Source organism: Microcaecilia unicolor, chromosome 1 (assembly GCF_901765095.1).
Source record: "Microcaecilia unicolor chromosome 1, aMicUni1.1, whole genome shotgun sequence".
Classification (NCBI taxonomy): Eukaryota; Metazoa; Chordata; class Amphibia; order Gymnophiona; family Siphonopidae; genus Microcaecilia; species Microcaecilia unicolor.
In genome coordinates this window covers 631,218,151-631,234,558 of record NC_044031.1, presented here as the reverse complement: position 1 = coordinate 631,234,558, position 16,408 = coordinate 631,218,151, and the positions used below count along the sequence as shown (strand labels likewise).

General features: G+C 44.6%; 1 protein-coding gene across 1 annotated transcript in view; it reads left to right on the top strand.

Annotated features, from left to right (window-relative positions):
• RECQL4 (RecQ like helicase 4) overlaps nt 1-16,408 on the top strand; it is a 261,221-nt gene that overhangs the window by 74,032 nt on the left and 170,781 nt on the right. Inside the window, exons 8-9 of the mRNA XM_030220936.1 lie at nt 2,842-2,971; nt 4,117-4,245. Of these exons, the coding sequence (XP_030076796.1) occupies nt 2,842-2,971; nt 4,117-4,245 (259 nt within the window). The remainder of the gene's footprint in view (nt 1-2,841; nt 2,972-4,116; nt 4,246-16,408) is intronic.

The window sequence follows — 16,408 nt, the reverse complement described above, 5'->3', positions numbered from 1 at the left end:
AGTATCTTTTTTCTACTTCCTCTGCTGGTCAGGAGATATACCCCATTGTGGAGGACTGGTCTCTAAGGACTCAAGGGAAAGAAATTAGCAAATAAGATCACAACATACTTTATACTAAGAGAGTAATTTTCTAAAGGTTCCCTAACGTAGGCAAGTATGCATCTAATTTATGCCTGTTTTTAAAAGAATAATATGTGTGCGCACATACTATCCTTTTGAAGGCTATCTCAGTGAAGCTACACATATACATTTGCATCTAATGTGCACAGAATTTTAAAGAAAATATGCATGTATACATTTACATGTATACATTTATATAAACCCTTTTCCAACTCCACTCTTGTATGTGCCTCTGCTTGCTGCTGGTAAGAGCATGCTTGAAATGATAGTACTGTCAAGTCTCTCGAGACTTGTATAGCTGTTTCTTAAGAGTTATTTAGCTATAAGTCTCAATATCTTGAAGTATAAACCCCTAGCACATCAACACACCTAAATCTCTTGTTCTTTTCTGAACTTCCTTTATTGAATAACATAGATGATTACTCACAGTTAGATGTTCATAAGCGCAAAGGAACCCTGTAGTTTCATGAGCTGTATCAGTGAAGAGAAGGTAGAAGTTTAAGTGAGATCAGCTCATTGCAGAGATAAGAAAAGTAGTTCCACAGATAGAGGCAGCTCGGAGTTAGGTGTTTGGGAGTGCAGGGTATTTTCTAGGAGGGTATTTTCAGGGTGAAAAGACTAGTGCTTTTCCAGAGCTACAACAGGATCATTGCTTTGTCCTGGAGCAAAATGGATACTGTCCTCCTCATGGACGGGGGGGGGGGGGGGGGGGGGGGCGGAGCTAGAAGCTCATACAGACTCAGAGAAGAAAGAGTAGAAAGGCCAATAGGGACAAAGCCTGCCCTCGAGTGGCAAGGGCAGGTCTAGGGGGCAGCCCCTGATTGGAGGAAAAGGTCATACCTGGCTGACCTCTCAGGACAGAGATAGCAAGAATGACCAGGAAGTGCTGGCACGTAAACAAAGAAGCCAAGCTTGGCTGAGACAGAGGAGTGATCTAAGCAGCATCACAACCAGTAGTAACGGATCTTATACAGACAAGCAAGTGGGGTTGCGTTGTCTGTGAACTACATTACACACAATGCATTGCTCACACACATATCCTAGCAGTGAAGACTGCAGCAGTAAAGATCTTTAGAAGTAAGAGTAGCAGTGAAGGCATTAACACATTTCAGGGTCACATTATAACCAGTGCCAGGCTGTCAGGGGACAGAACAAGTACATGTATACTTTTACCCACAAATACTCTGAGCAACTTTGTAAATGGTTTTTAAAAGTACTCCAGCTGTAATTTTTTAACAAGTTGTCTAAATCTATGTGGTTAATATAAAATTCTGGTGGCCACATCTCAAAAAAGGTATAGGGAAGGGTGACCAAAATGATAAAGGAGATGATATGACTCTCATATGAGAAAAGGCTAGGGAGGTTTGGGCTCTTCAGTTCTGGAGGTGAGAGATAGTACCGTGAAGTTACTAAGTAGTGCAATTAAAACAAATTGAAGAACATGTTGTTTCATTCAATGTAGGGTTTTAAATAGTTTTGAGAAATTGCTGGAAGAAAAGTTCTTAAACCATTATTAAGGTAAACTAGGGAAGAGCCACTGCGTATCCATAGAGGTAAGCACCATGGAATCTTTCAACGTTTTGGGATCCTCCAGGTACTTATGACCTGGATTGGCCACCACTGGAAACAGAATGTTGGTCTAGAGGGAATTTTGGTCTGACCCAGAATGGCAATTGTTGGTAAACAAAGTCTTCAAAGTCTTGTCTGTGATATATATTTTTCTTCATATAGTCAGCTGCAGTGTTGAAGCTATAAGGGGAAGAGTGGACCAGATTCCTTAAATGAGAATGCAACAAATCCAAACAATCCTATGAATTCACATAGTTTCTCACTATAATGTAGCAAGTAAAAGCAAGTAATTAAGTTTGAATAAATAAATAACCTTGGACACATTTATTTTTTTAATATTTCTGAAAAAGTAGATCAATTACTACTAATAATAGATATGAAGTAATTTGTTGTATGTTTTATTTGTCTTTGCCTTGAACCTTGGCGGTTAGGCAGGTTAATATATTGCAAACAAATAAATAAACAACATAAATTTGAAACCCGAGATATCAAATTTGCAGAGTAATATTGGCACAGTGATGAAGATCGAAATCCTGTCCAACTTACTGACCAGGAATTTATATCAGGACCTGTCCCCTAATAAACTGAGTGCTGAAAACAGGGTGTACTTTACACATGCCCCTAGCTGCCAGCCAAATCTGGTCCAAAACCCTCTTAAGTGTTCCTACTATCCATTAAGGGTGAGCAGTCTTATATGACCTGTTGCCTAGATTATTGGCCAAGGTTGCACAGGTATGCTAGCCTGCTATCTGCTGGAGAAAGTGAAATACTGAGAGAATGAAGACTGCATAGGTCCACTTCTAGTATAATGTCAAACCAGTGGTTCTTTGTATCCATCTGCTGGTATGGAAACATAAACTTGTACGTCTGGGCTGGAGGAATGATAAGAAAAATAGTGTTTTATTTGCTTCTAAGTTCCTTACTACTATTAAAGTATATTGAGTAAGCCCTGCCACAGGGCCTAATTAGTCTTCAAATTCAGATTTTTTGGTGTTTCTGGGTAAACTTAAGTAAAATTTCACTTTATACAATTAGCTAGCACTGGTCAAAATAAGATCAGTATTTGTTCTAGAAGTCTAGTGATGTAGTTTATAGCTGAACCTATGCATTAGTGGAGTAGAATCTGCAGTTCTGATTGTCTCTCATTAACAGGTGTGGAAGCAGAAATGGCAAAAGAAAGGAGAGCTATTTGGAGGTGGAGGCAGGCAATTTAACCAAGGGTCAGATGCTTGCTTTAGGTGCGGAGGAATAGGACATTGGGCCTCACGGTGTAAGGGTAGAGGTAAGAAGATGTATGTACAGTGTATGAAAGAGCAGAGCCTTTTGGTCTGTGAGTTCAGGACATCCCTCTGCCACTGATTTTGGGTAGACCACTTTATCCTCCCAATCTCTGTACCAGTCTCCTAAATCATACACCCTAGCAGTGAAAACTCGAGTCCCTTTGTTAGTCTCCTAAACTGATTTCAAGAGGGTAAGCAATGTATCCATATCTGAATCTTCTAAGCTAGCCTGTGGTAAAAGGTCCCTGATTTAGCCGAAGCTCACTGGTTTTAATTAGTAATTGGTTATTAATACTCTATATTTGGATCATATTCTTTTTTTTTTCCTGTTCCAAAACAAATTTTTCAAAATGCAGAAAATATATATTACTTTCCTTGCAAGTGAATAACACAACTGCATGGAAAACGCAGAAAAGAAGTCGCTCCAATAGCTAATACCCTGGGCTTCAAAACTAGGAATTGCTTCCTTCACTCCTGGGTAGCCCATGTCATATCAGGAAATATCTGTATGCATTAAGCTAATTACTTGAGCTGTTCAAGCCATAGCGAGACTTTGTTCACTTACCCGTATCCTTAGGCATCCTCAACTGCATTACTCATCTTAGTTAGCCCTCCTGAAGTCCCTGACCCTTGTCTTACTGTATGATTCAGTTTGGAGTTTACTGAACCATACCTGGGCAGTGATCAGTAAAGCCTAAATTTTCCCTCCTGTTAGTACCAGATTCAATATATTCTACCCTCTAGTGGGATCCTCAAGTAGTTTCTTGCAGAATGCTCTTTGAAGGGCATCCACAAGTTCTCCACTTCTGGTTCAGGACTTCCTCATTACCTGCCACATAGAAAAGGTCATGGAGGAAATGTCCATAAAATATTAGCAGGTAGACTTAGGAGGGTCATTGCTCATCCACAGAAATGGACAGTGAAACAGAGATTTATTTTTCCGGATCTGCTGAATACTTATGACTTGGTTTGGTCACTGTCAGAGACAGGAGGCTGAGCTTGATGAATCTTAGTCTGACTCAGCATGGCTTTTCTTGTGTCTCAATACACTCACTAAATGTGTGTTTTCCTGTTCCCTTTCCTCTGCAGGCCCTACTCTAACACTGCACTTACTGAATTTGTCTGCTTCCTAATTTTTCCCACTTAGGGCCACCTCCTTGTGTTCCCATGCAACTGGAGGAAACTGTTGGAGCTACTGAGGAGGAGGAGAAGACTCCATTACCAACTCTAGAAGAAGTTGCTCAGACGATCAAAACAGAGCTACGACCCTATTTAAGTAAGTCTGTACCAAACTCTACTCCTAGGAATACCTTTGCTTTCTGTAGATAAAAGTACATGTATAGAACCCTTTACCTATATATTGGGCAGGAAAGTTTTCTTTTTATTGTATTTTACTTGACATAAACTTTAGTAGAAAATCAGTTTGGCCTTTCAGCAGTAATAGGATTTTTCCTCTGCCTCAGAAAATGCTGATTTCTGTGGAGAAATGCAGGCATACTAGATGATGGTATCATCCAACAGAGCCACTGTGCCAGAGCTCTTCTCCAGCTCAAGAATCCTTTTGGCTTCCCTTGATCATGCATTGGTCTTCCCGTGTTCAGCCATGTTCCTTCTCCTGTTGTTTTAATTTCTCCTCATATCTCACTGTTTACAATTACAGCTCTCAACTCTCCTCCCCAGAAGAAAGAGGTTAAAAAAGGATATTCAAAAGAAAAAAAGGGGGGGGGGGGGGTCACGTGATGCTATGAACAGGAGCAGTCGCTAGTGGTTCTGCTCCTGCCACCCCTTCAGGATTCTCGCAATTCTGGCAGCCTAACTCCCGAAATTGTGCATCGTCGAGGGGAGCTGAGAGTGCTGGGAGGTTCGTGCGCAGCACTGAGGAGCTGAAGTAAGGCATGGCTGCGAAATCGCTGCAAAAAGATAAAGAGCGCAGCAGGGCACACGAGGACAAAATGGCAGCGCGTGCAAGCCCTACGAGCTCCCTGCTCGGCGTGGGCGGCGGAGATCGCTGCCGAGGTGACAGGAGCCATGGAGGCCATTTTGGATAAGAGACTGAGCCCGATAGATTCAAAGTTGGAACAGCTTCAGAGCAATATGGGGAAACTTGGCCAGGATTTAGTTGCGTACCAACAACGAACTGGAGAACTGGAAGATCGGATGGTAGCAGTGGAGGAGGTGCAGACCCACATATAAAAAATGGTTGCTTCATATGAGTAAAAAACAGAGGACCTGGAAAATCGGTCTAGAAGAAACAATCTTCGTTTTGTGGGCCTGCCTGAATCAGTGGGCGACCGTGACATTCGCATCTTCTTGGAAACTTGGCTAACGCACAAACTGGTGCTGGCGTCCTCGGTGGGTCTGCTACAAATTGAACAGGCACACCGGGTGGGGCCGAAACAACACGCAGCTTCCAGGCCCCGGGTGGTAATTGCTGCCGCCGCCTCCTCAACTTTCATCACAAATCACTGATACTACAAGTGCTGCACGGAGGAAAGGAGCTGCGATACGATAATCAAAAAATATTTTGCTTTCAGGATTATTCGGCGTCGGTGGCTGCACAGCGGAAGAACTTTTCTCCTGTTTGCTCACAAGATCAAATTTGCCTTGCTTTACCCGGCTAAGCTGAGGATTACACATCAGTTGGTCACCAAAACTTATGTTTCAGTGGATGAGGCGAAGAACTTTCTACGTCTTTTGGGCCCAGCTGAGACATGAGAGGGAACCTTGGATACTCGTCCCATGAGAACACGAGGTCTGGGTGCTATTGGTGGCGGCGTAAGGACCGAATTGCCCTTCAGTTTGTGTTACAGGATTGTTTGTGTTAGGCGGTGAGAGTCTGATATGTATGGACGGGGAGAGAGATCTTGGGGTGATAGTATCTGAGGATCAGAAGGCGACGAAACAGTGTGACAAGGCAGTGGCTGTAGCTAGAAGGTTGCTGGGCTGTATAGAGAGAGGTGTGACCAGAAGAAGAAAAGAGGTTTTAATGCCCCTGTATAAGTCGTTGGTGAGGCCCCACCTGGAATATTGTGTTCAGTTTTGGAGGCCGTATCTTGCTAAGGATGTAAAAAGAATTGAAGCGATGCAAGGAAAAGCTACGAGAATGGTAAGGGATTTGCGTTACAAAACGTATGAGGAGAGACTTGCTTACCTGAACATGTATACCCTGGAGGAAAGGAGAAACAGGGGTGATATGATACAGACATTCAAATATTTGAAAGGTATTAATCTGCAAATGAACCTTGTCCGTAGATGGGAAGGTGGTAGAACTAGAGGTCATGAAATGAGATTGAAAGGGGGCAGACTTAAGATAAATGTCAGGAAGTATTTTTTCACGGAGAGAGTGGTGGATACTTGGAATGCCCTCCCGTGGGAGGTGGTGGAGATGAAAACAGTAACAGAATTCAAACATGCGTGGGATAAACATAAAGGAATCCTGTTCAGAAGGAATGGATCCTCAGAAGCTTGGCCGAGATTGGGTGGCAGAGCCGGTGGTGGGAGGCGGGGCTAGTGCTGGGCAGACTCCTATGGTCTGTGCCCTGAAAATGGTGGATACAAATCAAGGTAAGGTATACACAAAAAGTAGCACATATGAGTTTATCTTGTTTGGCAGACTGGATGGACCGTGCAGGTCTTTTTCTGCCATCATCTACTATTTTACTTGTACAGCAGACATTTGCTCTCCTTTACTACTACTACTACTTATCATTTCTATAGCGCTACTAGACGTACACAGCGCTGTACACTTAAACATGAAGAGACAGTCCCTGTCCCTGCTCGACAGAGCTTACAATCTAATTAACTAGTAAAGTTGAAGATTAAAGTTAGTCAGTTGGAACAACCAAGCAACATACATGGAGCTTCTTGCGTATAAGGAGCTTAACAGAACTCGAGTATTGGATCCATTTTTTTTTTTTCTTTTAGTTCGCTGCTGTTGTATACTGCTCATTAAGTTGCAATGTGTTATAGAGATGGGAAGTTAGAGATACCTTCTGGGGCATAAGATGAAGGGCTGGTTATACAAAGGTTATGCTTAACGTTTGGCATAGGGAGTTTTGAGGGGGGGGGCGTCGGAAACGTGACTCGTTCCATTTGGGAACAAAATATTCGGGGTAGAGGGGAGGGAGAGGGGGTGAGGAGGGGGGAGAGGAGCTATATGGGTCTGGGGTTCAGGAGTTGGGATTTTGTGTGGATGTGAGAAGTGTGCTTGGGGCTGATGAATGTTTTGCGATTAAGGGAAGGGGAGAGTCGAAGTTGACAGCATCTTGGTTGGGCGGTGGGTTCCATTGGAGGGAGACGGGGAGAGGCCGAAGGCTTTGACGGTCTCGCTCTCTGAAGACATTAATTTTGCTGAGAGTTTTCCATTTCTATGCCCCCTAGGCTGGTAAAAGTCGTAACTTGGAATGTAGGGGGTATTCACTCCCCCATAAAGAGATCTAAGGTTTTACAGTACCTCCAGCGTCTTAAAGTAGATGTGGCATTATTACAGGAGACTCACCTTTCGGACTTGGAGCATGCCAAATTGGTTAAATGGTGGGTGGGACAGTGCATAGCAATGCCAGCTGTGAGGCAGAAGGGGGGAGTGGCCATCTTATTTCACAAAGGTTTAACCTCGCAGATTAGCAAGATGGTCACTAACCCCGGGGGGCGTTTTGTTTTTTGCCAAGCAGTGATTGCTCATCGAGCAGTAACTGTGGGTAGTATATATGCCCCTAACCAATTGGACTGTGCATTTTATAAGAAACTTGTAGACCTTCTCTGTAGGGAAGATTCCATCCCCTCAGTCTTGGGGGGAGACTTTAATATGGTTTGGGACCCACAATTGGATAAATCCTGCCCCCCCCCCCCCCTCAGGAGGAGAGATCTGGGACTGCAAAAGGTCTGCCGCAGTTTAGCTCTCTGCTGGACCTTCTGGATGTGTGGAGGATTCTACACCCCGCGGAAAGAGATTACACGCATTTGTCTCAAGCGCATGCAACTCAATCAAGGATAGACTATTTACTGTTCTCCAGGTCGCTGTTTTCGGATGTGGTGGATGCGCGGATTGGCACGTATGTGATCTCAGATCACGCTGTGGCCTGGTTGGATTGGAATCCGGGAGGTCAGGAGCCTTCTCGTAAAGTTTGGGCCTTCCCATGTTATTTGTATCAGGATGTGAAATTTAAAGAGAATCTGTTGGTGAGCTGGGCTGATTACAGGCACTTTAATCAATCTTCTGAGTCGGATGTAGTCCTTTTTTGGGAGGCAGCAAAGGTGGTCCTGAGAGGGTCTGTTATTAGCTATGCTAGTCATCGTAGAAGAGCTAGGGACAGAGAAATTCTTTGCTTGGAGAGGCAAATTTTGATCTTACGTCAAAGATTTGGGACTCGTCCAACTGCATCTCTTAAGGAGGAAATATTATCTGCACAGACTGCCTTAAATTTTTTAATTTATGATCGCGCCGTCAAGTTCCAAAGTTTTTATAGATATCAATTATATAAATATGGTAATAAGAATGGGAAATTATTTGCCAGATTGATAGCGCGGAAGCAAGCATCTAGAGCTATTGTCTCCCTTCGGGATTCCTCGGGGGGTGGGGGGGGGATGGTGCACTCGGATGAGGCCATTTGTGACACTTTCAAATCTTTTTATCAGACTATCCTGCTTATAATCGAAAGAGAAAAACGCCTATATTGTGACCCAGATCGGGAGATGGGCGTCTTTCTCCTGTGGGCGCCCAAATCGGTATAATCGAAAACCGATTTTGGGCGTTTCCAACTGCAATCTGTCGCGGAAACGGGTAAAGTTGACGGGGGCGTGCCGGAGGCGTGGTGAAGGCGGAACTGGGGCATGGTTATCGGCCGAGGAGAGATGGGCGCCTTTAGCTGATAATCGAAAAAAAGGCGTTTTTACCGCCGTACCCACCTCCATGACAGCAGAATGTGTTCTATCCTGTGACAACCTTTCCCTGGTTCTGATGTGGCTCTCGGGTGAGTGTGACACCATTATGCGCACTGCAGAGTCACATCAGCAATGCATTGTGGTGGGTGTAGGGTATTGGGCTCCGTGATTCCACTAGCTTGTGGCAAATGCTCACGATGTTGGTAGTTGGTAGGCTCTACTCCCATGGTGCTTTTCCCCCTGCTTACTGGGTCAGAGTGTGCCCTGTTTTGTTTCCGTAGTCCATGAGGTAGTGGCCTTTTTTGTAAGCCAGTTTTAGATCCCTTTCACGTGTTAGCCATGTTACAGAACTTAGTTCTTACCTTGAATGTGGCTGAAAGAGGGCATTGTACACCATTCTGCCAGCTCGGACCTACTGCTCATCTCAGTACCAGGGGAGACTCGTTGCCAGTGGGGCACAACCTCTGATCTGCAGTTAACTGTGAGTAAGCGTGCTTATTCCAATAAAGGACGTTTTCGGAGAGATTAGTCTTCAGGTGTCAACTGGTGTGCCAATGTTATTTAGCAGCAACAAGTCCTAGAGGCCTGCGTGTATGCAGGTCCCTGGAGCACTTTTAGTGGGTACCGCAGTGCACTTCAGCCAGGTGGACCCAGGCCCATCCCCCCCTACCTGTAACACTTGTGCTGGTAAATGGGAGGTCTCCAAAACCCACTGTACCCACATGTAGGTGCCCCCTTCACCCCTAAGAGCTATGGTAGTGTTGTACATTTGTGGGTAGTGGGTTTTGGGGGAGGGGGGGTTGGGTGCTCAGCACCCGTGGTAAGGGAGCTATGCATGTGGGAGCTGTTTCTGAAGTCCACCGCACTGACCTCTAGGGTGCCCAGTTGGTGTCCTGACATATCAGGGGGGCCAGTATACTACGAATCCTGGCCCCTCCCACGACCCGGATTAGGACGTTTTTGAGCTGGGCATTTTTAGTTTCCGTTATCGCTAAAAAAAACAAACGCCCAGCTGAAAAACGTCTATTTTTTTTTTTTTTCGAAAATACGGTCTGTCCCGCCTCTTCACGTACCCGTTTTCGGACATAGACGCCCATGGAGATAGGCGTTCGCTTTCGATTATGCCCCTCCACATACTCTTGAATCGAACGACCTTCGAAGTTGTCTTTATTTGGAAGGCCTGGATCTTCCTAGCATTGCTCCATCAGATAGAGAAGTCTTGAATGCACATTCATCCTGATGAGGTCTACAGGGCGATCAGTGGTAGTCCATTGGGTAAGGCCTCGGGTCCAAATGGGCTTCGGGCCCAGTTTTACAAGCTGCTGGGGGAAGCAATTGTCGAACTCTTAACAAAAGTCTTTAATGCATGGGTGACCGAGGGCTCACTGCCAATTTATTTGAAAGTGGTGCAAGTTGTGGTCCTGCCCAAGTCGGGTCGAGACCCAACTTTCCGACATCGTATCGACCGATTTCCCTTTTGAACTACGAGGTGAAACTTTTTGCAAAAATCTTGGCTAATCGGTTGGGTCTGGTGCTGCCCTCTCTTATCAATCTTTGCTTCGATCTTCACCGAGGAAGATTTGGGTGGGATACCGGTGTCGGAAATGATATTTCACGAGGACGAGTCGGAGAAACTTACTGAATTCACGGTAAACCTGGAGGACGTAATGGGGCAGTTCAGCAAACTGAAGAGTAGCAAATCTCCTGGACCGGATGGTATTCATCCTAGAGTACTGATAGAACTGAAAAATGAGCTTGCAGAGCTACTGCTAGTGATATGCAATGTATCCTTAAAATTGAGCGTGGTACCGGAAGATTGGAGGGTGGCCAATGTAACGCCCATTTTTAAAAAAGGTTCCAGGGGAGATCCAGGAAATTATAGACCGATGAGTCTGATGTCGGTGCCGGGGAAAATGGTAGAGGCTATTATTAAAAACAAAATTACAGAGCACATCCAAGGACATGGATTACTGAGACAGAGTCAGCATGGCTTTTGTGTGGGGAAATCTTGCCTGACTAATTTACTTCAATTCTTTGAAGGAGTAAACAAACATGTGGACAAAGGGGAGCCGGTTGATATTGTGTATCTGGATTTTCAAAAGGCATTTGACAAGGTACCTCATGAAAGGCTACAGAGGAAATTGGAGGGTCATGGGATAGGAGGAAAAGTCCTATTGTGGATTAAAAACTGGTTGAAGGATAGGAAACAGAGAGTGGGGTTAAATGGGCAGTATTCACAATGGAGAAGGGTAGTTAGTGGGGTTTCTCAGGGGTCTGTGCTAGGACCGCTGCTTCTTAATATATTTGTAAACTAGCTCTACCCGGCCACGCGTTGCTGTGGCTCAGTCTGGTTAAATGGAAAAGAAAGAAAAGAGGAGGCGCACGTTTCTAATATGTTTAATTTCACAATGCTTGTGGGTATACAATATTTTTTGTTGTTCCATTGTGTGTGCAGAGATAGAGATTGTCTGGTTTGCCGACTGTAGAACATGCAACATATAATTGTCCATGTGAGAAGCAATCCGTGTGTAGATGTAAACAGGTGAATTCTAAAGATTGGCCCTGAGCTTTGTTGATGGTGATTGCAAACGGCAATGGAATTGGGAATTGCAATCTCTTAAATTGAAATGGCATATCTGTTGGAATCATAGGAATGCAAGGAATGAGGACATCTTCACCTTTGAAAGGTCCTGTCAAGATTGTTGCTTGTACGACATTGCTCATGAATTTGTTTACTGCAAGCTGCATGTGGTTGCAAAGCTTTGGGTGGTTGATATTTCACAACATGATAATTGGCACGCCGATTTTCAATTACAGTATGTTTGGTGGCATCCCTGGCAGATCAAGTGAATTGAAAAATTCTGTTGGATAATTAACCGCTTCATCTGCTTCCAGAACAGTGTCAACGGACTTGTATGTGAGTGGCTCGCTTTGGATGTTAGACTGAATAATATTGTTCAGTTCATAGACGTCTTTGTTCTTGGCCGCAAGAATAGCTCGTTCACTCAGCGAATCGTGATTCTTATAATTGATTTGAATATTGGGAAATAGTTTTTCAACCAATTGTTCTTTTGAGGTCACTAAATTGCAGAAGTTATGAGGCAATGAAATTCGTCCTGAGGTCAGATCAACCGGCACCTTTCCGTTCCCAATTTTCAGCAATTGATGTGAGAATATCTTAGCTGATTGATCATTTTTCAGCTGGACACGCATATTTGTAGTAAAGTTTAACGTCTTTACGTGTTGCCACAAGTAGAGTATTTTAGGCAAGCATTTATTTCATCCGCTGGTGTGGATCGAGGAACTACAGGTAATGTCTGCCTGAAATCTCCTGCAAGCAATATTAATGTGTTCCCAAATGGTGTGATATTTGCACGCAAATCTTACAATGATAGATCAAGAGCCTCGAGCGATTTTTTTTTTTCCCTGTGCTGTTTCCTCGGCACGTATTTGAGCCATTCCTTGTCTGTTTCGCTTGTTCGCTGATGCCCGTTCTTCCTCAGTTTGATTTGCAATTGTAGGTATATAAAAACACGCGCGTATTGGAATGCAACATTGTGTCAAAATTTCAAAGCAATCGATGAAGAACATTTGGAGATTTAAGCCACTCTCAGCCTGTCGCGTTGATTCTGTTGAGAACGAAGCAGATCTGAAGCTGCAGAACGCGATCGCCGTGCTTACAACCGTGCACGTCAAGTCTGGCTGCACGTCGCTCTGCTGCTTCCTCGCACGTATTTGAGCCATTCTTTGTCTGTTTCGCTCGTTCGGTGATGGCCGTTCTTCCTCCGTTTGATTTGCAATTACTCGTCGCACTGCTTCCGCTCCGCGAGTACGACAGCTGTGACATCTATATCATAGTAGGTATATAAAAACATGCGCGTAATTTCAAAGCAATCGGTGAAGAACTTTCAGAGATTTAAGCCACTCTCAGCCTGTCGCATTGATTCTGTTGAGAACGAAGCAGATCTGAAGCTGCAGAATGCGATCGCCATGCTCGCAACCGTGCTTCGTCAAGTCTGGCTGGACATCGCTCTGCAGCTTCCTCAGCACGTATTTGAGCCATTCTTTTGTCTGTTTCGCTCGTTCGCTGATGGCCGTTCTTCCTCAGTTTGATTTGCAATTACTCGTCGCACTGCTTGCTCTCCGTGAGTACGACAACTGTGACATCTATATAATGGTATATAAAAACATGCGCGTATTCGAATGCAATGTTGTGTCCAAATTTGAAAGCAATCGGTGAAGAACTTTCGGAGATTTAAGATTTTGAACAAACGATCATTTACATTTTTATTTATATAGATGATGATTTAGAGATGGGAGTAACTAGCGAGGTAATTAAATTTGCTGATGACACAAAATTATTCAAAGTCTTTAACTCGGGACAGGATTGTGAAAAATTAGAGAAGGACCTTACGAGACTGGGCGGCTAAATAACAGATGAAGTTTAATGTGAGCAAGTGCAAGGTGATGCATGTGGGGAAAAAAGAACCCGAATTATAGCTAAGTCAAGCAAGGTTCCACGTTAGGAGTTAAGGACCAAGAAAGGGATCTGGGTATCGTCGTTGATAATACACTGAAACCTTCTGCTCAGTGTGCTGCTGCGGCTCAGAAAGCGAATAGAATGTTGGGTATTATTAGGAAAGATATGGAAAACAGGTGTGAGGATGTTATAATGCTGTTAATTCGCTCCATGGTGCGACCGCACCTTGAGTATTGTGTTCAATTCTGGTTGCCACATCTCAAGAAAGATATAGTGGAATTGGAAAAGGTGCAGCGAAGGGCGACTAAAATGATAGCGGGGATGGGACGACTTCCCTATGAAGAAAGACTAAGGAGGCTAGGGCTATTCAGCTTGGAGAAGAGACGGCTGAGGGGAGACATGATAGAGGTATATAAAATAATGAGTGGAGTGGAACAGGTGGATGTGAAGCGTCTGTTCACGCTTTCCAAAAATACAAGGACTAGGGGGCATGCGATGAAACTACAATGTAGTAAATTTAAAACAAATCGGAGAAAATATTTCTTCACCCAACACATAATTAAACTCTGGAATTCGTTGCCGGAGAACGTGGTGAAGGCGGTTAGCTTGGCAGAGTTTAAAAAGGGGTTAGACGGTTTCCTAAAGGACAAGTCCATAAACCGCTACTAAATGGACTTGGGAAAAATGCACAATTCCGGGAATAACATGTATAGAATGTTTGTACGTTTGGGAAGCTTGCCAGGTGCCCTTGGCCTGGATTGGCCACTGTCGTGGACAGGATGCTGGGCTCGATGGACCCTTGGTCTTTTCTCAGTGTGCCATTACTTATGTACTTATCCATGAATCACAAGTGGGGTTTGTTAAGAATCGTTCTATAGCTAAAAATCTTAGATGTATAATAACCTCCTTGTAGTTTGTGAAACTACATCAGCAGCCTTCCTTAATGGTGAGTTTTGATGCCAAGAAAGCTTTTGATTGTGTTCCGTGGGAATTTTTGTTCGCCACTTTAGAATCATATGGTTTTGCAGGATGGTTTATTGCAGCGCTTAAGATTTCCAAAGATTTTTTGATTAGGTGTGGGACTAGGCAGGGATGCCGATTGTTGCCGTTACTTTTTGTCCTCTATTTAAATCCGCTTGTGCGGAATATTCAGGCAAATGTAGATATAAAAGGGGTAGATACCGGTGGGAAAAGCTTTAAGTTGGCAGCATTCGCTGATGATCTCTTGGTGGTTCTTACTAATCCGCAGGCTTCGCTGGGGGCCCTTTTAGAATCTTTTCCTGAATTTGGAGACTTCGCGGGGTTTCGGCTAAATTTGGAGAAATCAGAAGCCCTGGCTAGCCCTTCAGGGCTTGAGAAATCCTGGTCAGAGTCGTTCCCTCTGCATTGGGCAGATGGATCTTTCAAATATCTGGGTATCTTACTTACCTCGGAGATAACAGATCTGAATCATCTTAATGTAACCCAGATGCTGCATAACACTGAACGGCAATTGGACATGTGGCAGGCGCTGCCCTTGCCTTTGATAGGATGCATTTGCCTTTTACGGATGGTAATTTTTCCCAGATGGTTATATCTGCTTCATACCTTGACTCTGCGGTTATTGCAGAGAGACTTGAGACTTAAAACGTTTCAACTGGCTTCTCAGTTCTGTTGGGCCAGGAAGAAGGCGAGACTGTGTGTTGTAATCCCCCAGGGGTACTCTCATGTGCTGAGGGCCCTCTTGTAGTTCCTGTCCATCATCACAAGCTCTCAGCCAGGGCTCACTAGCACTTTGCTTATGAGAAAGGCCCAGAGACGAGGTTCCTCTATGGCAGCCTGTAAACTCGGTCTCAATGTTTGGACTTCCCCTTTAACTCAGGGTGACTCCCTCATTTACCACCAGTTCGTGGACATGCCTCCCTGCTGTATCCTCTGGTAACAGGTCACTTTTCTGGTACTCCTGATGTGCCCCCTGTCACCCTTCTTGGGAATATAACCCTGGTTTCTCAGCTTTCATCAATATGCAAATTCACTCTATACCAGATGCAAATCCACTTTATTAGCACCCTGTGCCAGTGTTGTGGGGAACAACTTCTTTCCAGCATATCATTCAACTTCCATTAATACACAGTTCCATTACTACCAAAAGGCATACCAGGCAAGTACCTTCTTGGTTTTTAGAGGGATCCTTCTCTCTCCACTTCCAGGGGATCTACTCCAGCAGGCTTCAGGCGTTCCGGGTCCCCATCTCCTCTTCTCTTTCTCTTCTTGGAGGGTGCTCTTTATAGGGTGGCTAATAATCCTCCCCACCACTTTAGGCCCCTCCCCCTGGTTCCAGAAAGGTCCAGGCTCAGAACTCTCTCCACCTTTCTCTCACCTACTCTGAGAGCTCCCCCTGGTGGCCTCTTCAGGGAAGGGCAGATCCTATACCATGAGCACCCCCTAGCTGTCCCTTCAGGTCATTCCACTGGTGTACTCCTTTTGGATCCCTCTAGTGACCAGATCAGGGCATTTTCTAATCTTTTCCCTAGGACAGCACCCTCTGGCGGTCTCCTGAGGGTAGGGCAGTCCTGTGTTTATCATAGTGTCCATCACTTGATAGGTAATTGGTCACAAGGCGGGTTGGGCCTTCCCAATATGAGACTTTATAATATTGCATGCCTCCTGCGCCACGTTCGAGATTGGCTCTACTCCTCTAGCTATTTTACGCCTCTTGCGTTTGAGTCAGCTTATTTCGCCCCATTTACATTTGTATCTCTGCTGCAGGCGGAGAGGTCCTTGCTTTCTAGACATTTTAGAAATAGTGTGCTCTTGGGCCCTCTCAGGGAAGCATGGAGGTTTTTGGTGAAGGGTCTGTCGGGAGATCCTCAAATTACTGAGCTGCCAACTTTAAGAGGTAATCCAGCTTTCCCTCCAGGCTTGGATAATTTGACTTTCATCTATTGGGAGCGACTGGGTCTGAGAACTTTGGAGCATGTGTTAGAGACGGAGGGAGGTTTGAAATCTTTGGAACAATTAAAGGTGCGAGAGTGTGTTAGATGGGGGGACACCTTTGCATATTGTCAGATCAAACACTACATTCAGTCTTTGCCCGTGG